Below are 19,481 nucleotides of genomic sequence, written 5' to 3' on the forward strand. Positions count from 1 at the left end.
GAAGAGAAATAGGCTATGAAGCCTCTTTGTAATACAATTTGAAATACAAACACCTATTTCTAATAATATTCTTCATCTAAAGCAAAAAAATTTCATGTATCTATGGCCAAATGGTGAATTTTTGTTATGTCTATTTTAATTATCTGTTGTTTTTAATATTGCATCTTTTTTTATATCAGCTTGCACACAAAAGTTATATCACATTTTGATGTAACTTACAAGTCAATAAAATGTTGTTTGCCAAGTTTGGCCATCCCAATACATATGTAGATGGGGTTTGACCATGGCACCACATTGATTAGATGGAGTGTTCAAAAACCTTGCACACAAAAGTTATATCACATTTTGATGTAACTTACAAGTCAATAAAATGTTGTTTGCCAAGTTTGGCCATTCCAATACATATGTAGAAGGGATTTGACCATGGCACCACATTGATTAGATGGAGTCTTTAAAAACCAAAATTTGAGATTTTCCTACATCACCTTGTAAAGGAATGATGCATTTCATGATTTTCTACGAAGAAATATAGATTTTAAAGGGGTAGACGAAGAAATTTGACAACTTTGGCCATTTCAATGTCAATTTTTGGCAAATGTAGGAGGAATTTAACCTCGGCAGAGAAGGCAAAGTTGGTTGAGACATCATGGGGTGTCCAAAAATGCAAAAACCCACCATGGCGCGAATTTGGCCATTTGGAGGGTGTCTAAATGGCCAAATTTGCGCCTGTGGTGGGTTTTTGCATTTTTGGACACGCCATGACATCCCGACCAACTTTGTCTTCAGTGCTGCGATCAAATTCCTTCAACATTTGTAGAAAATGGACATTGGAATGGCCCAAATTGTCAAATTCCTTCATCTACCTAATTGAAATCCATGTGTCTTTATAGATGCATCAACTTCAACATAGATAAACATGGAAAAGAAAATATTTACAAAGTAACTTAGCAAATGATGGTTGGTCAATATGATAAATTATGTGCCTTGTAGCACAGCTCTGGTAAGACCCTTAGGCAATATATTCTCTATATAATTTCTTGCGCTTTGGAGGAACCTTGTAGGTTGGCTATGTCAATGTAATTTTTAATTTAATCCAAAGGACTTTGATCTTCCACTGCATCACCTTGTAAATTTTCATTTTCTTTGTTTATCTTGCCTTTGGAGCCACCTTTTAGGTTGGCTATGTCATTGCTATGTCAATGAAATATTTGATTTCATATCACTAAATCACCTTGAAATAATTTGATGCATTACATGAGAAAATATATATTTTGAAGAGGAATCTAAAAATTTCATTTTCTATGTTTTCTTAGTCATGGAGGTTGGCTATGTCCATGTATCTTTTATTTTAATTTTTAGGTTGGCTACTATATCACCTTGTAAAGGATTGATGCACTTCATGATTTCCTATGAAGAAATATAGATTTTGAAGAAGTAGATGAAGGAGTTTGACAACTTCATCCATTTTGATGTCCATTTTTGGCAAATGTAGGAGGAGCAACCATGACTCAATCAAAATTATTGCTTATGACATGGTATCTTGCAAATGAGAGAATGTGATAAAATGTACATTTTTGTATTACAATCTCTCCATTAAAATACAAAGACACTTCATAGCTTGGGGTTGCTTGTCGAAAAGATGACAATGGGCAGTTCAAATATGTCTTTTCATTGAATGGTATTCAAGTTTATTGTACAGCATGGTATGAAATGCATGGTATTCCTAAAACAACATTTTATCGATACAGGGAGCAATTTGAAATTGGTATACGAAGGTGCATGCATGGTAATAAAGGAATCGTGATAATAAAAACAATGAGTTTCAAGGAATTAAAGAGTTTAATGATCACTACTATGGAGCTCAAAGGAAAAAGCCAAAACAATCATTTGATCCAATGGTTATGTACAAAAAGGACACTTTCTTTTGGTTTGACCAGCAGAAAAAATTTACCCAATTTGGCTAGGCATTGCTCAAACTGATGTATAGAAGGATAATAAATCTAAAAATTCCAAGAAGGTTTTCATACAATATTGGGCACCTATATGCAAAAGACGCAATGCACAAATTGAGGAGGTGTATGCAGATTGTTGGAATAAGATTTGGATGTGCAATAAAGGTGATCCTCCACGTTGGGAATCTGTTGATGCTATTGTATGGTCATGGGTTCCAAAAGGTAACCTCTCAAAGAAGGTTTCCTCAAAGAGCAGCAACCTCCCCATCAAGGTGAAGATACCAACCATTGCATGCAAGCGAGCTTTATCTAGTTTGTCTCATAGTATAGATTCCAACTCTAATGCTGACTCCACAATGGAGTGAAGGTACTTGAAAAGCATGAATTTTTTTCCCTTGCACAACGATAATTTCATTGAATACTGACAAATATTTGGAAGGTATGACATTGATCTTTTTTCTTTATCTTTTTTTTTGCAGACCATTGCTTTGTGGTTGCAAGTTCTGCACACTTGACAAAATATCAAGGACTAGTGTTGCATTCTTACTTTTTCTCCAACTAAACTAAAATGGTGTTTTTGAACACCACCTGTTTTTGAACACCACCTGTTTTTGAGAAGAGACAAAAAATGCTTCATTGAACTCAAAGATATGATGTTTTTTTCCCGGCTAATATAGAACATTCACACTCCAAACTGTGAGTTTCATATACACGGCCAAATCTAGTGAGAAAGTCAATGGAGTGCACTCAATGCATTATAATTTCAACCCCTCAAAAACTACCATGCATTGGTCGAAACCTCAACATTTGACATTTTATTTATGTTGATGCAAACCATGCACATTTGTCAGATTTGGATGGACTGCCAAATCTATGGGAAAAATCAATGAAAAAATTTGAATGTTACATAATTACAACCCCTCAAAAATTCCCAAATTATCAGGATTTTCCCAAATTTTCTAATATGGTGTTAACATTTCGTTCTTTAAAGGGTCTTTACCAAGGAGGGTGGCATTGGGCATGCAGGCTATAGAGGGAGGGAAAGAGATTGTCTGCCACTACTATGAAAAAACTGCATCTTGCATTGCCGCTTGTCCTTGCATGGTTTATCATGTGATGCCACATGATCAAACAATGACACACATAATGATTCACATAGCTAAGCGCCATCACCTATGTGTTGAACCAAGCAACTCAAAGGAGATAATAGAGAACACCAAAAGCTTGGCATCGAGCATGACAACAACGTAGGCCCGCACCACGTTCAAATGAGTATGGCCAAGGAAATGCTCATGAATTCCATGTTATCTCCAACTGGATGCCTTGAAAAGGAAGGAAGCATGGGGGATGTAGGGCTACGCCAGTTCTTGGAATAGCTCATTCCCTCATTCCAGTTGTGGAGAATCAAAGGTGATTTTCATGCTAGCAATCTAATATAAATGACATTCCTCCCACCCATCTGCTGCCAACCAATGGTTATTTTATAACAAGTTTAGGCACGTTGTTGCCCAAGAGAAGAAGACTAGCAAGCCACTTGGAGAAGGGTAAGACAGTCTGCACTGCTAAAGAAAAGATCCATGTACTCCTTTCATGGTAGTACATTTCCTAGGTAGCCAATCGAATGAAAGTGCTTTGTCTTCAAGGTGTCCACCAAGGGGCAAGCCTTAGGGGTTGACATTGGGAACCACATGAACCGATAGCACCTCCAGTCTCACAGAGGCTCCAATGATAATTTTTGCCATGGTAGCCATGATGCAAATGCAACAACAACAACGAGAGAGTCTCTTTTCCACATGCTTTAGCTCTGGGAGATGTGGTTTGATTGTGAGAGCAAGATGCGAGAGAGCGTGAGAGAGCATCTCAAGAGGAAAAAGAAGAGTGCAATTATGAGGCTCAAGAAGCCAAGGACCTTAGAGAGGGAATAGCTTGAGAGGCATAAGAAGAGCAGGATCCTCATTGCTCTACTCCATCCACAAGGAAACAAGGAAAGGAAGAGAGTTTCACAGATCGGTCAAAGCTTCATTCCTCGATTCCCTGGGAAGCCCAATTTTCTTCAGTGGTCATATTGGGAAGCCCTAGTGTTGATTTCTTGGCTCGACCAGTTGAGAGTTATTTCTCAGTTGTGCCTACCAAAGACAAGGGGAGGTGTATTCATGCACCGATGCACCTCATAGGTGAGGCGGTCACATTTAAATGGCACACGTGGTAGAATGACCACTACGATGCAGACCTAGAGACACCTCATTATGGGTGGACATGGGAAGGAAATTAGGACATGGTTCTTATTACCATAGTACTTGGACAATTTGCAAAGTCAATTCTTTGAGATGCACCAAGGGGACATCAAGACAGTGAATGTTATGAAAAAAGGTTTAAATAGCTCCATTCAACTACAATAGGAGGAATGCAAAAAGCGGGTTAAATTTCTCCATGGTTTGTGTACAGACATCAAGTGGTATCTCTAAAGTTTTAGGCCACAGGATTATAGAGTGCATACAATTGTGCTTGCCCGAAAGTTTGAGTTCATATACAAGGATCAAGGACCCAATAAAGCCTAGCAAGAAGTCCCAAAACTCCACCATGCCAAGAGATAGTGCAAAGAAGTTAGAGAACGGGCACAAAAAGAAGAAATGGATGACAAAGAATAACAACGGATATGGCGGTTTCTTGGATGGTGCACCAATCTGAGTGACCTATGCTAAAAGAGAACTAGTGTTTTCATTTTCATGTATAGGGCCACAAGAAGCATGATTGCCATTACTACAAGAAGCTCCAGGCAGGAGGAGTCATGTCAAGTAGTTCATCCACATGGTTAACTCCCATAAAGACAACATTAATGGTCACCAAGGAGATTGAAGATCAGTAGATGGGGCAGCATCAGCACCAAAGAAGGTCTCCTAGATCTAAATAAGGATTAGCCCAAACAAGGTAAGGAGAATGAGACACAAAGAAGCCTAGCGAATAATGCAAACAAACACCTGATGCAGATCGAGTATGAAAGAGCTCACAAAGTCATATGAATGCCCGCATTGATGCATAACCTTAAGGGCCATCGAAGAACCTAGAGAAGAAAAAAAATGATGGCATGCTCACCTGCTCAAAACCACTAAAAAATGAAACAACCAGCTTGAGAACCACTGAAAGACGGAACCACAAGCTTGAGAAGAGCAGGTCTAGAATAGCCTTGCATGCCGCTCTATATGATTGAAGAAACTCCAAGCTCATTGAAAGATTACGAGCAAGATGAATAGAAGCAAGCACCTCGCATTGAGAACAAGATGCAAAATAATCACCTTAAAAAAATGTAGCACTACTAAACCATCAAGCAAAGGTAAGGTTTTCTTCATAGAAGAGCACGTGAATAGGCTATGAATGAACTAAATTCTCAATTACGTGCACTAGGAGCACCCACCAAACATAGGAATGAGGAATGAAGGCCTACAGCCAAACTCAGAACCAAAGCTAGCCAAAACTAAGAAAGGCACCTGCATTAAACAAGAACATGTCAAGACCACCCTTTCGAGCTACTAAGAACCGCTTTTGCCACTGTTAACCGCTCTGACCACCTCGACTAGGTAGGCATTTCTATAACATTGGTAGGTCCAATCCCGTAGTCACCCGACCCAGATTTGCCTCCTTTGAAAAAAAAATTAACACTTAGTCAAGAAGGCGACCACTATTTAATGGGGTGGACCCTTAGTTATTACAGTTCCACACACACAACTATAGCCATTTTAGGATATCGTAGTTAAGTCAAACCCCACGATGCCTTACGATGACCGTTGGCAAAAAGTAGACTTTAAAAGCGGCACCTTGCCCCTCTTTGTAAGTTGTTGATTCTAGCTTCTAAAATACAAGTGACCTTGGTTAGTCAAGACCTGTCGGTTGAGTTGTAGCACTCCGTGGGTACTTTGAGCGCTGTATTACAAGTGATCTTGCTTAGTCAGGACTCGTTGGTTGAGTTGTAGCACACTGTGGGGGTATTTTGAGTGTTGTATTCTTCAAGTTTTGCATTTTGGCTTCCAACCTTGTCTTTGCTTGTTCTTATTGTGTTTCTTTAAGTACTGTATAGACGTGTGTACCATCCCTATGGGTACTTTAGCATTCACTCCATGTTTACCACTCAAGCTACAATTAGGCGTACCAAGATGATATTTGTCTTTGACAACCAAAAATGGACCCCCCATATGGAGGAGCCCCACAAGGGTAAATATCCTCCATTCCTTTTAAAAGTGAATGATGAAAATAAGAGGTAGAGGATGTGTACCATATGACTACAAATTTTCAAAGTGCCGTAGTAGCCAAGTATAGAGAGAGAATAGATAGATAGAGGAGAGAGAGGTTAGATAGAGAGAGGAGAGAGAAGTTAGATTTAATAAAAACATTAAATGTTAAATTTAAAAATTAAATTTAGCTTTTAAATTTGAACACATATGCTCACACACACACACACACACACACACATCTATGTGTTTATTCGAGCAATAACCTATATTTTTAAATATATATGCATTAAAATTATATTTAGATTAAAAGTTGAATTTAATTTTTAAATTTAAACATATATATATATATATATGTTTATGCTTATACTTGTCTCGACCACCACACTAGAATTCCATACTTTTTACATAAGCATTAAAATTATATTTAGATTTAAAAGTTAAATAAATTTAATTTTTACATTTAAACACACACACATTATATAAATGTTTAAATTTAATTTTAAATTTACACACACACACACACACACACACACACACACATGTTATAAACATATATTTTAAATAAAAATAAAAATAAAAAAATCAAAAATAAAAAATGTTTAAATTTAAAAATTGAATTCAACTTTTAAATTTAAACACATATGCTCACAGTTTTAAATTTAAATCAGTATTTTTATACTGATTTTGGGTTAAGATTAATTAATTTTAAAGCCCCCCCTCCCAACCTGCGGTGTGTGCCATATGTTGGGAGGGGGTTTAAGATTAATTAATTTTAAAGGGCCCCCCTCCCAACCTGTGGCATGTGCCATAGGTTGGGAGGGGGGGGCTTACGGTTGGGAGAGGTTGTGGTAAGATGAATTTAGTTTTAAGTTAATTAAAGCCCCCCTCCCAACCTGTTAAAATTTCCCTTCCTTTATTTTATTAAAAAAACAATTAATATATTAAAAAAATTCTCTTTATTAAAAATAAATAATTAACTTTAGTTAGTTTAAGTTTAGTTAAGTTAATTGTTTTAATTTAGATGTTTTATTAAGAATAAAAATAAGTTTTAATATAACTAGATATATATAAATTTGCAGGAAATCATGGATGTATACCATATCGTAGGAGATGTGGAGTCAGGAATTAAGAGTCTTAAAGAATGGGTTGCCGATCAATCAGCAACGAGAGATGCGAGAAGTCGAGAAGGCTCTCCATTGACACAGATGGAGAGAGACGAATTTGATTCTTAGAGGCAAGCAGAAAGGGAGGAAACTCTAAAGATAGAGAGCGGAAGACTTTTACGGAATGTTATAAAAGCATGACAAGATCTGTTAGACTTCTTAAGTAACCTTCGTTATCGCAGCGCGATTTGATGCGGATGCTGAAGAAATAATAAGTGGTCCTCATAAAGAAATTATCAAGAAACAATCTATGTGATTGCTTGAATTTCTTCCTTCATTGTAATTATGTTGATGATACAGAAGTGGAGTCAATGGAAGATTGGGTTGCTAAAGTAGATAAGAGAGACTGATGAGATCTTCTAGTGTGGTCTCGGCCTATGAAGGCCTGTAATAGTCGATAATCTTATTTTGTATTCTCTAGAACAAGCTTGGTAGGGCTAAGCAGTTCATATTAGAATTGCTAATACAATTTGTTTTTGAGTCGTAAATTCTCATCAAGCTTGGCTCTTATGACTCTATAATGTTATATCCATTGTTTATTAATTTGTCTTTATACTTAAGGGTGTATTTCCACACTAAGACGGTGTATATGTACACCATCTTTCCAAGAGAATTGGTCAATCTATTAATGTTGTAAGAATGATAGGGTAGAATGTTCATGGAAATTTTTTGACGCTGTAGCATAATGTGAGTAATCTTACTGTTTTGAGTCGTAGATTCTCATCAAGTGTGGCTCAATTGGCTCTATAATGTTATATCCATTGTGTATTAATTTGATTTTATACTTAAGGATGTATCAAGAGTGTAAGGTATTTTTTGACACCATATGACTTTGAGTTATATGATAAACTTCTTTTAGAAATGTGATGACCTCTTTTTTAATGTACTCTAGTTTTAAAAACATGTCACGTCAAATTTTCTAATTCGAATTTTAAAAATCTTACTCTTTGTATCAATGTTTTGTTTTACAAGAGCCTCTTTTTTTTTCATGTTTTATAAAAAATTATCTCACAATGAATTTGGAGAGTGCCCCCAGTCCAAAAATAAAGTAATAGGTGTTAATGCTAGAAATACCAACAAATCTTCTCTTAAAAAGTAGACCCAATTGTTATTTTAATACCCTTTCTTTACTCCATAAATTACATTTCATACATTAAGTAAAGACTTTTACATTTGAAGACTTAGTCCTCCTATTTAGAGTTCACCGTGAATGTAGAAATACTAAATACATTATTTCAACATACATGCTCAAGTTAAGACTACATTCTCCCATTTACGGTGATGAGGATACTAGATTCCCACTACATAGCCATGCAAGGGCAAAAACTGCAACTTTCAATTCGCTGCTATTGTCAAAATACAAAAGTCTCACTTGATCACTATGCTTTTTCTAAGAATATATCACTAATCCCCTAAGAGTGGCAACGGATGAGAGAGCAACAATGTGTCTTCAAGTAGAGGCTTCTACCTCGATAACTAATCACATCATCAACAAGGAATCACTAGAGCAATGGTGGGTTACGATTTCACATGGCAAGGAGTTGGGGTGGGGTTTTGCAGTGACAAAGATTGGTAGTTGCTTTTGAGTCATGTAGAACAAGGTAGAACAAAGAGAATGAGGCAGCCTTGTCTTACGCAAATCACAAATTATAAGGTATGCCACCCATATCAAAGGAAAGCAAATGGAGGAAGTGGTGGTCGGATGAGGGCCTTTGGCACACGCCCTATTCAATTCTAGAAAAGCCAATTTCCCCTATATTGACACTTTCCCCTAGAGAACACATGACTAGGGCTCCAAACTAAGGGATTTCACAATCTTATTTTCAAGAAATCATGCATGTGGCTCTTTCTTCATAGGGCACATCCAGAAATCCAAATTTGATCTTCATTCACATTCAACGTGTGAGAACACCTTGTGCTATTAGCATTCCATGCAACTTTACATGTACTCATTCTCTTAATAACACTCTATATAGAAACACCCTTCACCATTGGTTGTGCACATCAATCATAAAATATACAATCCACGTTCGGCTTAAAAGAATTGCATTGTTACTTTTATTAAGTGCCAAAAAGCCTACAAGGTCCTCAATTGCACGCTCTTGTTTGATATCCATTCCTAAAATTTTAGCAAGACATACGACAATTATTCATTTCATGTCCTTTCTAGGCCACCCGGCTGCCGCTGCATTGTCCACGCTCACAAATCGCTGTCAACAGAACGAACACCACGCACGAAATTGAACGAGAGTAAGCATATACACAGATTCTTCCATCAGACTGATTACAAGCAAAGGTAATCAGATGAAATTGATAGATCATGCTCGCACGGCAGAGCAGATAATAGCAGATAATAGATAAGCCAATTGAGAATTCTGCAGCATGCAGGTACGTAGATGACCTCTGCTTGCAAGATCTGTTCAAACTAAGTGAAGTAGAGCTATTTTACAGCTCTGGTTGCAAGATCTGTTCAAATTTCTCCATAGCCTCCGGAGACAGTCCCAAGAGCACATTGATGCTCTTTTTTCCCTTGCCATGAGAGAGAAACAAGACCACCTCGCGTTCAGGAAGAGTCACAGGGCCGGAGTGCGTTGGCTCTCCCCATCCGAAGTCCGAGGTGTGGAAGGAAAGCCTGGACCATGTAGTGATCAGCAACGTTGCAGCCAGCGATGGGCGAGCTCGTGTTACCTCGAAATAATCTATGGCCGACCTCATGTAATCGTCGTTTACCAAGGCTATCGCTTCCTGCACCTTCTTCACTGCACACGACAATGGCTTCTCTATCAGCTCCCCCGCTGTTGTCAAAGCGAAGGTGAGAATTATGCCATTGCCCATGTAGCCCCTCGGCAGTGGTGGCTCGAATCTGGACCTCCCATCCACCGCGAACAGTAGCTTGGTATTTTGCTCTGGCTCCATCGCCATCGCCTTGCTCCTGGACCTCCACACCAGGCCGGATAGTGCCTCGAAAGTTGTGCATTTTGAGAGCTCTCCGTCCTCCAGCGCTTTTTTCTTCAGACGATCTTGACTGTCAGGGTCAAAACAGAAGGATTTGTGAACCAAATCATCGCCCAGTAACAGGTCTTTTGCCTTGGAAAGATCTTCGATCTCGAGGAACTCAGAATGCGGGTGACTGATCTGCGGAGGCGAGCGTGCTTTGAGGATGGAGCGGTCGAGCACTGGCGGAACAGAAAGTGGTACCCCGCGGGCCGTCTCGGCCCAGGAGTTGACGAATTCCATGGCTCCGATGCCATCGAACATGCAGTGATTCATGCCTAGACCAAGCACGAAGCCACCGCATTGAAATTTGGTCACCTACAAGAGGTACAACAAGGAAGAGTTTCAGCTGCAAAGCAAGATCCAGTGAGAGACATGACACGGGAGCAAGAAAAAAAGCAGCATAAAGAAGAAGCGGTTGATGACAACTTGGGGAGACGTCTGAAGCTCTCATTTGTGACGAACCTGAACAACCACTGGAGGAATCTCGAGGATGTTTTTCGCTCCAGGAACTTGATAGACGAGCTGTCCAAGCGTTACTGGGTCGGGCTTGGTGATATCGCCGAGATTGAAGAGCTTAGCATCCGCCTCTGCCTCCACAAACAACACCCCTTCCCCAGAGCAATGCACATTCAGCTTCCCCTCCGCACTGATCCCCAACCTCCCCGCCAGTGGGTAGTAATGCACAAGGACCTTGCTCAACGCCTCGCGAATCACTTGGACGGGGTCCTCTTTCCTCATATCCTCCTTGGCTTCGAAGAAGTACACTGTTTGGACGATAACCGCAATGTTCTGGTCGAGGTTGGTGAGGAAGTAGACATGGTTTTCTGTAGGTTCCGAGGGAGGAACGAGGGCAGGCTCCTGGAGCAGCTTCACGCTGAACGTGCTGGGTGGAGGAGCCTCAGCACCCATTTTGTGTGCAACCAGTTTACAAACTACTGAAGGCGAAGCAGCTTCTGGGCAGCAAGGAGAAGCAGCAGGCGGGGGTACCAGGAAGCGACCGTATTGGTGTAGACGACCTTAATATCTAGATCGAAGCTCACGAGGGACGACTTGAAATTCACAAACAAGCCACCGATACTGCAGTTATCTACCCGCGACAGCCAGCTACGTAGCAGGGGGTGGGATTCATGCCAGTTCATGGTGGTGATAAGTAAAGCCTGAAGAGGCGCTGCGCCGCATGAAGCGTGTTGGAGCGTAGCGAGGGCAGTTGGGGGCACATTCAAGAGCCCACGCGGAGTCGCCAGTGCACTGCACTGCACTACACTGCGCCGAGCCCGTGCCTCTTCTCCTACGTACAGTCTCTCTCCAGTATCTACTTCCACTATCGATTCTCTTCCCCTCGTGCCTTCCTTTCTCCTCTTCGCCTCCTCCTCTTCAACATCCAGCTACCTCTTTTCTCTCTAACTTTCCTCCTCCTTTCCGGATGAAAAGGTGCGTGCTTTGGGCCACTCCACACATAAAGTTCTAAATGCCTAGTTGGTGCCAAGCTCAATCCATAGAACGTTTGGCGCCTTCAATGCATCTGCCGGAGCTTCTGATGAGCTGCATGAAGCTCTGTCTGAGCTGCAGGGAGCTATGTGGCAAGTGTTTGATTGGTTGGAGGAGAGATCATGCACCAATGCCCAAATCCGCACCGTCCAGAATGGAGATACCAATTCTCTAGCACCACTGGCGCTCCTACCAAGCCTCGAAATTTGGGCCACCAGCCATCGGTCACTAGCCTCGCATTCTAGGCCTCATGTGCATGAGCTCTTGCTTTCTCCTCCTTCTCCTCTCCAACATCCAGCTACCTCTTTTTCCTAGTCCTCCTCTACCACTTTTGAGGTGGGAACTTACAACAAAAGGAGTAGCTGGATGTTGAAGAGGAGGACGAAAACTACAAGGAAAAAGTCACTTCCCACCCCTCTTCACCTCATATTACCCCTCCCTCAATGCCATGGGTTGGGACTCATTAGCTGCCTTCTGAGACCTTGCCGACACAACTACTACAAGATCTCATTTATGCAATTTGTTTGCCGACACAACTACTACAAGATCTCATCTATGCAATTTGTAGGCCAGAGTCAAGAGGATAAGGTGGAAGCTTCTCCTTCCTTTGATCCATATCATTGACAAAAGGGAGATGCCTTCAATCAATCACCCTTCCTTAGTACTCTCTCAATTGTCCATCAATGATACCGTGTTCAACCCAAGGATGCCCATGCTACATACCACCCCTCCTTAGATGCTTCCATTGCTCTAAGAATTGCCCATAGGTTGTAAGTTGTACCTCTACCACTCTATTCTAGCTACCGTTCAAATGTATCACACACCTACTTCAAAGTAGTGGGATTACCAAAGGATATTGCTAAAGCTACAGAAATATTACTCTCATGTATGAGACTTCAACACGCATACAATAGATTTTACTAATCTAACAATCTCCCATTCACTGACAAATGAGCCCTTGCATATTATAAATGGGATCATTGCATCTTGTCAAACAAGCTTAACATAACTTCATGTTGCTTTGAGACTTCATGTCTTTGGTTGATAAGATAATTGTAGAGTATTTACCCATATGAGGTCTTTCCCATGGATCAAGGTCACTTGTCACACAAATGGAGAGCCAACAACCATTTTGTAGTGACCAAAAATTTTATCAACAACTTCCTATGGGTAAGCTTATGGAAGTGGCTCCCGTAAGTTGCATTACCCTAGCCCTATAGCCAATGATGCTGTCGGGCCACACGTACAATGTTGCAAACTTTTATTTTTTGTAGGTCTTAGTTCTACAATCACATGCTTTATTGACAAATCAGTTGTATATGAAAAACCCAAGCAAAAATGGAATCCATCTATCAACCTAATGCTAAATGCTATAAATCTAAAAAAGCCAAGGAACAACCTACATGAAATTGATGCTAGATGTTGAGATCTAGGAAAGCCAAGGGGCATCCTACATATTGTCCACCAATTTTATTTCCCCCTCTAGACTTTCTAGCTTTGTAAGATCTCAACATGTAGCTATGAATTCAATTTGCTTTCGACTATTTGAACCCTATTTGGACAAGATGGCGCTTTGGAAATGTTCAATTTATAGATTTGTTTCTTTGTCATTCTTTAGGACTTGAGTCTAGCTTTGGGATTAAGTTTAGTGTGGGCCCACGTGCCAACATTTTGTTAGACAACTTATATGCCTCCTTGAACATTAGGTATAGTATTGAATAGCACTCATGTGACTATTAATGGATCACATTCATAGCTACCCACAGCATAGGAGGACACCTTTATAGTTCCTTTTCCAATGAAAGGACTAATATCATTGAATGCTCTTGCTCTATAAAGGTGAATGTCATTTCCTTAGTAGGTCTCTGATTAAATCTTCTTTGTAACTAGGTCAACTCCCAATAGCTAGCCCATAGACATATTGATCTTCATTTCCTTAGCATCCTCCTATAGGTGCCATATTAAATCTTCTTTGTAATTGGGTATAGCTCCCAAGAATTGACCCACGATTGTTCATCATCTATATCACTTCTCAAAAATCATGTTATGGTTTGGCATTTGGTCCAAATATTCAAAAGATGACAATGTTAAAGGCACTTAGACACCAAAAAGAAACACTCTAGCACTTTAGCAATCGAAAAAGTTGATCTAGATTTCAACTCCTTAGGACCACTCATGCTAGCACTAGATCCTATGGCTCCTCACTCTATTGGCAAGGTACCCTTCTTTTAGACCTTCTTCTCTACATCTCTTGCATGGGCATCCTAGATGAGGTTAGCCCATTCATCCCACATTATTCTGATTCTTTTTATAATGGCCATCCCCAATTTAGGTGAATTGGCCTTTTGGCTTATGTAACCGAGTTGCCACTAGAGTATCAGGCCCTAAACCATCAAAATCAAAACCATCTTCTAGGTTCATTGACCACCATGTTGGTCTTGGGCTCCTTAAACAAATCATATTCCTCATATTTTCTTGATACTTCATGGACTTTTGCTTGATTATTGAAATGATTAAGTGCATTTAGCTTTTGAGCAGGTAGTAGTAGCAAATGATCATCCTAGGAGGTCACCTTGGGAGGTCGCTGGAAACCATGGAAAGGGGGACCTAAATTGACTTGATTCACTAGCACCACTCTAAATCATTACTTCTAAACCAACAGTCCCTTCATTATAGAAACACTTACCATCATGTGATTAGGGTGGTTAGATAGAGGGCATTATCTCTAGTGTTCACCTTGTATTCTTCTCTAGTATGCCCTAGAACTTCCTACTTCCACGTCTTTGTTGCCTTTGTCTAGGGCTCAGATTGTTCATGTAAAAAAATGTGACCACAAGAAATCATAAAAAACATAACAAGTTTATATAGAGAAAGGGTGTCTTTTAACCATACGATATTCACAAACATAGGATTTACTTTTTATTATCCTTTCTTTTGGGCTTCTTTTCATCCTTGGAGGACTCCCTCTCCATCTTTGTTTGACTCTTTAGTCCTTGTTCTTCTTTCTTTTTTTCCGCGTCTCCTTTTCGCTTGAAACTAGTTTCCCCCATGCATACGGTTCAAGTGGTAAGTCATTTGGACTAGGGTCCCGGATGGGTTTCGTGGTTGAAACTTATGCCCTTTAATTTGAGCTGGATATAATTGTGGATACTCAACTAGTAATTCTTAAAAGATTGAAATATATTTGCAAAAGAAAAAGAGTACACTACTACATGGGGGCCCATTTCTGATGCTTATTCCTTGACCTTTGTGTGCCTTAAAATGTTTTTTGCATCACAATTGGAAAATTTGTTTGCAAAACTTGCGATCACAAAATTTGTCGGTGTAGGCATTGGTATAGATGTTAGTATGGGTGTCGGTTATCACCTAGCAAGTATATCAATGCCTATATGAACCTACATATTGATGCCAACATTCTTGACAAAATTACATAAAGTAGTCTGCAATAGGATCCAAAATCATTTTGACCTTCATGTTTAATCATTTGGAAGATACAAAAGGAAAAGAGTACACTATGACATGGGAGTCCATTCCCGATGCTTATTCCATGACCTTTGTGTGCCTTAAAATGCTTTTTGCATGACAACTGGCGAATTGTTTGTAAAACTTGCGATCACAAAATTTATCGATGTAGGCATCGGTATGTAGGTTGGTATAGATGTTAATATGGGTGTCGATTATCACCAGGCAAGTATATCAATGCCTATGCAACCTACATACCGATGCTAGCATTCTTGCTGAAATTACATAAAGTAGTTTGTAATAGGATGCAAAATCATTTTGACCTTCATGTTTTATTATTCTGAAGAAAAAAACATTAAGAACATTTACACCAAGTTTGGGATCGAAGTACTCATGAATGGATATAATGCTAGTATAGAAGTGAAAGGGCCAAGGATAGGAAGCCCTCTCTTTGGCAAGAGAATTGACTACTAATATTCACATCAAAGGCTACGTCTTCAGCCAAGTTGATCATGCCTTAAGTCTATCTTCAGTTCTATTCCCAACTCACCTATATCATCATGGTCTATGCTACCTCAGAGTTGATCCACTTCACCCTCTTTATTAATACCATGTGATTGATGATCCCCATCTTCTTCCCCAATGTCATGATCTCTATCTTCTTCTACTGTGATGTCATTATTTCCACCTTCTTCTCCCAGATCACGATCACTGGTCTTCATCTTTTTCCCTAGATCCATTGGCATCTCGGTATCTACATTTTTATCTTTGAACGTCAGTTTACTTTGAGGAACAACTTGGACAACATACCACCATCTTGGATTAGAATGATCTGGATGAATAACCACCTATATTCAAGGTGAAAATGCCATTAATTATATTAATTTACACTTAACTATAAACGTTTTGCAATTGTTTGAAAGCAAGGCATTAGTTTAATTCATTAGTACCTAACTATTCACATTGTCTAGGATAAACAAAAGTATCACTTTCATTGGTCCAGTGTTTGGTGGAGTCTATGGCAAAAAAACCATTGCCATCTTCCTTAATATAGCATTGGGACCGTTGTAGATAGTTCTAAATCATTTTACATTAAGAACAAAAAATTCAAAATTTTCTAAATCCAACTTCTATATCACCTAACTAGGAGAAAAGGAGATTGATATCAGATGTGCTTGCAATAATCTAGCTAGGAGGAAAGGAGATTGGTATTAGATGTGCTTGCTTGGCTATCTTATATCAACTTAACCATAACTTCACAACTAAACGTGGCTCTCACTACAAGGTCTCATTTTTTATGCTTATACTGACACAAATTACATTGGATTAAAAAAAAAACCTCATAAGCCTCGATATTACTATCCATATTACCATCGATAAGACTATCCATATTACCATCGATAAGAAAGCTTTGATATTAGCCTCCATATTAGCATCAATATTAACATCGATAAAGCATTTTTTGATGCTAATATGGACAGTATATCAACTTTGGGAACAGTTTCATTAGGGGAGAATTGGGGTCTCAAAAGGGCCTCCAATTAATGTTTCCTAATTTCAAGGGATTAGAGAGTGATTTGAGGTGTACCAATGAGAGTGCTAGAAGGTGTGGGGCAATGGTATGTTGAGCTGAAGGGTGGGAAGGCCTGTAGAGAGCCCCTATTGGTTGCTCCCCTTACACTAGGGACCACCCAAACCATCCACCCCCCTCTTAACCCATGTTTGACCCTCCTACCAGGTGCACTTCCCCCACATGAGCCCAAAACTGCCTTCAATGGGATGGTAGGGCCCTTTTGGCGAATTTTTCTTCTCCCCTCCCTCTTTCTAGGGCCTCTGCCCCCCACTGTTCTAGTCCAACCTGCCAAATCACTTAGATTTGAACCAAATCCCACGCATTTTCCCTCTTCCCCCTCTTTCTCTGCTCCCTCCTACTCTAGCCTGCTTGCTGCAGCTCCTCTCTCTCTCTCTCTCTCTCTCCCCTCTCCCTCTCCTATGCCTCTGTTGGAGCTGCTCTGTCCCTCTCCTTCTCCCTCTACTGTGCCTCTATTGCTGTCCCTCTGTCCCTCTCCTTCTCCCTCTCCTGTGCCTCTGTTGCTGATGCTACTCTGTCCCTCTCCTTCTCCCTCTTTTGTGCCTCTGTTGGAGTTGCTCTATCCCTCTCCTTCTCCCTCTCCCTCTCCTGTGCCTCTGTTGCTACTTCTCTGTCCCTCTCCTCCCTCTTTTGTGCCTTTGTTGGAGTTGCATTGCCTTGTGTAGGAGTCCCATTCTTGCTGTTGCAACCTCTACAAGCATGGTGAGGAGAAAGGCTACAAGACAACGCAATGTTGTGACCTCTTGTGTCTTCCACAACACCAAAAATGCATTGGATGAGTGGATCCCTTGCATTTGCAGCTTAAATGACAGGATAGTGATGAAAGGATCGGCCAAAGGTCCACATAAGCTTCCCAAGAGCAAGAGAGGTGACATCTTGCATGAGTGGAAGGGGCGCATCTTGAAGTTCAAGTTTGGGAAGAAAGGATGGCTCGCAAAAGTGCAACATGTTTACATGGGAAACATGTAAACCATCATTCAATCAATCTAGGATACCATCACAATGTGAGCCTTTCTATCTATGTACCTTTTTCACCTGTAAGTGTAATGAGTCCATTTGGAAATTTTGTGTTTGGTTTCTAAGAGCTCTTATTCATGGTGGCAGATGTTTTCCCTTCGGACCTTGAGGAGTGGGAACTAGTTGAATCATTCATAGGCAAGTTCACTGCGATTCTACTACAGCAACTCTTTACTCTCCTACAGAAGATTTTTCCCTCTTTCTTTTCCTCCTCATATAGGATACAACTGCTCTTTCCTCTCCTACAGCTATTGTTTTACCAACAGGCATGGTCTGGAACATAGTGACACAATGTGGTAATGCTATGAACTCTAGTGTGTTCTGGAGGCATGGTTAGGAAGAAAGTGACACAAGCTGGCAATATTGTGAGCTCTAGTGTGTTGTAGAGGCATGGTCAGGAACAAAGTGACCAAAGTGGCCAAAGATGGCAATATTGTGAGCTCTAGTGTGTTCTAGAGGCATGGTTAGGAAGAAAGTGATAGAAGTTCACAATATTGTAAGCTCTAGTGTGTTCTAAAACATGAAAAATGCATTGGATGACTTGAACTTACAGATTGACTAACTAGATAGCCATGGAAGGTTTTGCCAAGGGTCCACATAAGCTTCCTCAGAGGAAGAATGTATTTCTTAGACTATGTACCTTCCTTGCCTATCTTCTTTACAAGATCCTATTTTAACATAGGAGTGGGAAGTAGTGGAATCTTTGATATAACTAACAATGGATTGTCTATAAGTTATGTGCAAGAATACCTTTTAGTCATGGAAACCAAAATGTATAGTCCTTCAACTTTACTTGAAATGGTGAAATAGCAGGCAAGAATCTAGAGAAATGCATGAAAATGTCCAATTTATCCCTCGTGCAACATCAAACAATGTGTTTGACTAGTACAAGCTATCCATAAAATGTAGGTTGGGCATTTTGGAATTTGCATAGGTTTTCTTCATGACTTGGAGGACATTAAAAGCATTGATGAATTTTATTTTGATGGTTTTTGTGTGGTTTCGTGTCCAAAGTTTTCAGGTAATATGTATAAAGTTTTCATGCCTAAAGTTTTCATGTCTAAAGTTTACAGTTTATACCTATTTGCCTTGCTTGCATCATTAAAGGAGACAATGCCATGATGGTAAGCATCCTATGTATTGATTTATATTTTATGGTCTTTTAATGTAATGTGCTTTGTTAGGTTTGCTAATGTAATGGTTGTTGAATTGATGTAGGAGGCATTTGAAATCTCCAATGGTGCACTATATTAGTCGAGCAGGAGGATACATTGTGGTCTTTCACATCCAATTTTTAGAATGGCCTACTTAACTACTGAAGTGCATCAAAGTATTGACAGCTTGATCATTGTGATCCACATCACATGGCTTTCCCTATTGCATTGTATCCCATTGGCAATGGTGTAAAAAACTTTGTGCCCGGCTACCCTGACAGGAGAACCTTAATGGTATTAGTATTAGGATCTTACTTGGGGATTTCAAAAACCTCTTTTTTCTATGTATTAGAGGTAGCAAAGAGGAGGTAAATTGGTGCGAGCCTCCAAACTTTGGCCCCAATACTCTATGTGTAATTTGGATATCATTT

The 19,481-nt window shown here is 39.9% G+C and overlaps 1 protein-coding gene across 1 annotated transcript; it reads right to left on the bottom strand.

Annotated features, from left to right (window-relative positions):
* Positions 1 to 9,347: 9,347 nt before the first annotated feature.
* Positions 9,348 to 11,445, bottom strand: RWP1 (HXXXD-type acyl-transferase family protein). The gene is made up of 2 exons (XM_087369734.1): positions 10,801 to 11,445; positions 9,348 to 10,653 (listed from the first exon to the last, which is right to left on the bottom strand). Exons 1-2 carry the CDS (start codon positions 11,245 to 11,247, stop codon positions 9,787 to 9,789), a joined length of 1,314 nt encoding a protein of 437 aa, XP_087225860.1. The 5' UTR covers positions 11,248 to 11,445; the 3' UTR covers positions 9,348 to 9,786.
* Between the last annotated feature and the right edge of the window lie 8,036 nt (positions 11,446 to 19,481).

The sequence above is a fragment of the Dipteris shenzhenensis genome, chromosome 31 (assembly GCF_047967505.1).
Source record: "Dipteris shenzhenensis isolate YYH24624 ecotype China chromosome 31, Dip_SZ_1.0, whole genome shotgun sequence".
Lineage (NCBI taxonomy): Eukaryota > Viridiplantae > Streptophyta > Polypodiopsida > Gleicheniales > Dipteridaceae > Dipteris > Dipteris shenzhenensis.

Excerpts from the sequence above, each read along its gene's own strand:
- RWP1 (XM_087369734.1), bottom strand. The coding sequence starts at position 11,247 with ATGGGTGCTGAGGCTCCTCCACCCAGCACGTTCAGCGTGAAGCTGCTC. Across the intron at positions 10,654-10,800 it reads TTCCTCCAGTGGTTGTTCAG|GTGACCAAATTTCAATGCGG; the intron begins GTTCGTCACAAA and ends TACCTCTTGTAG.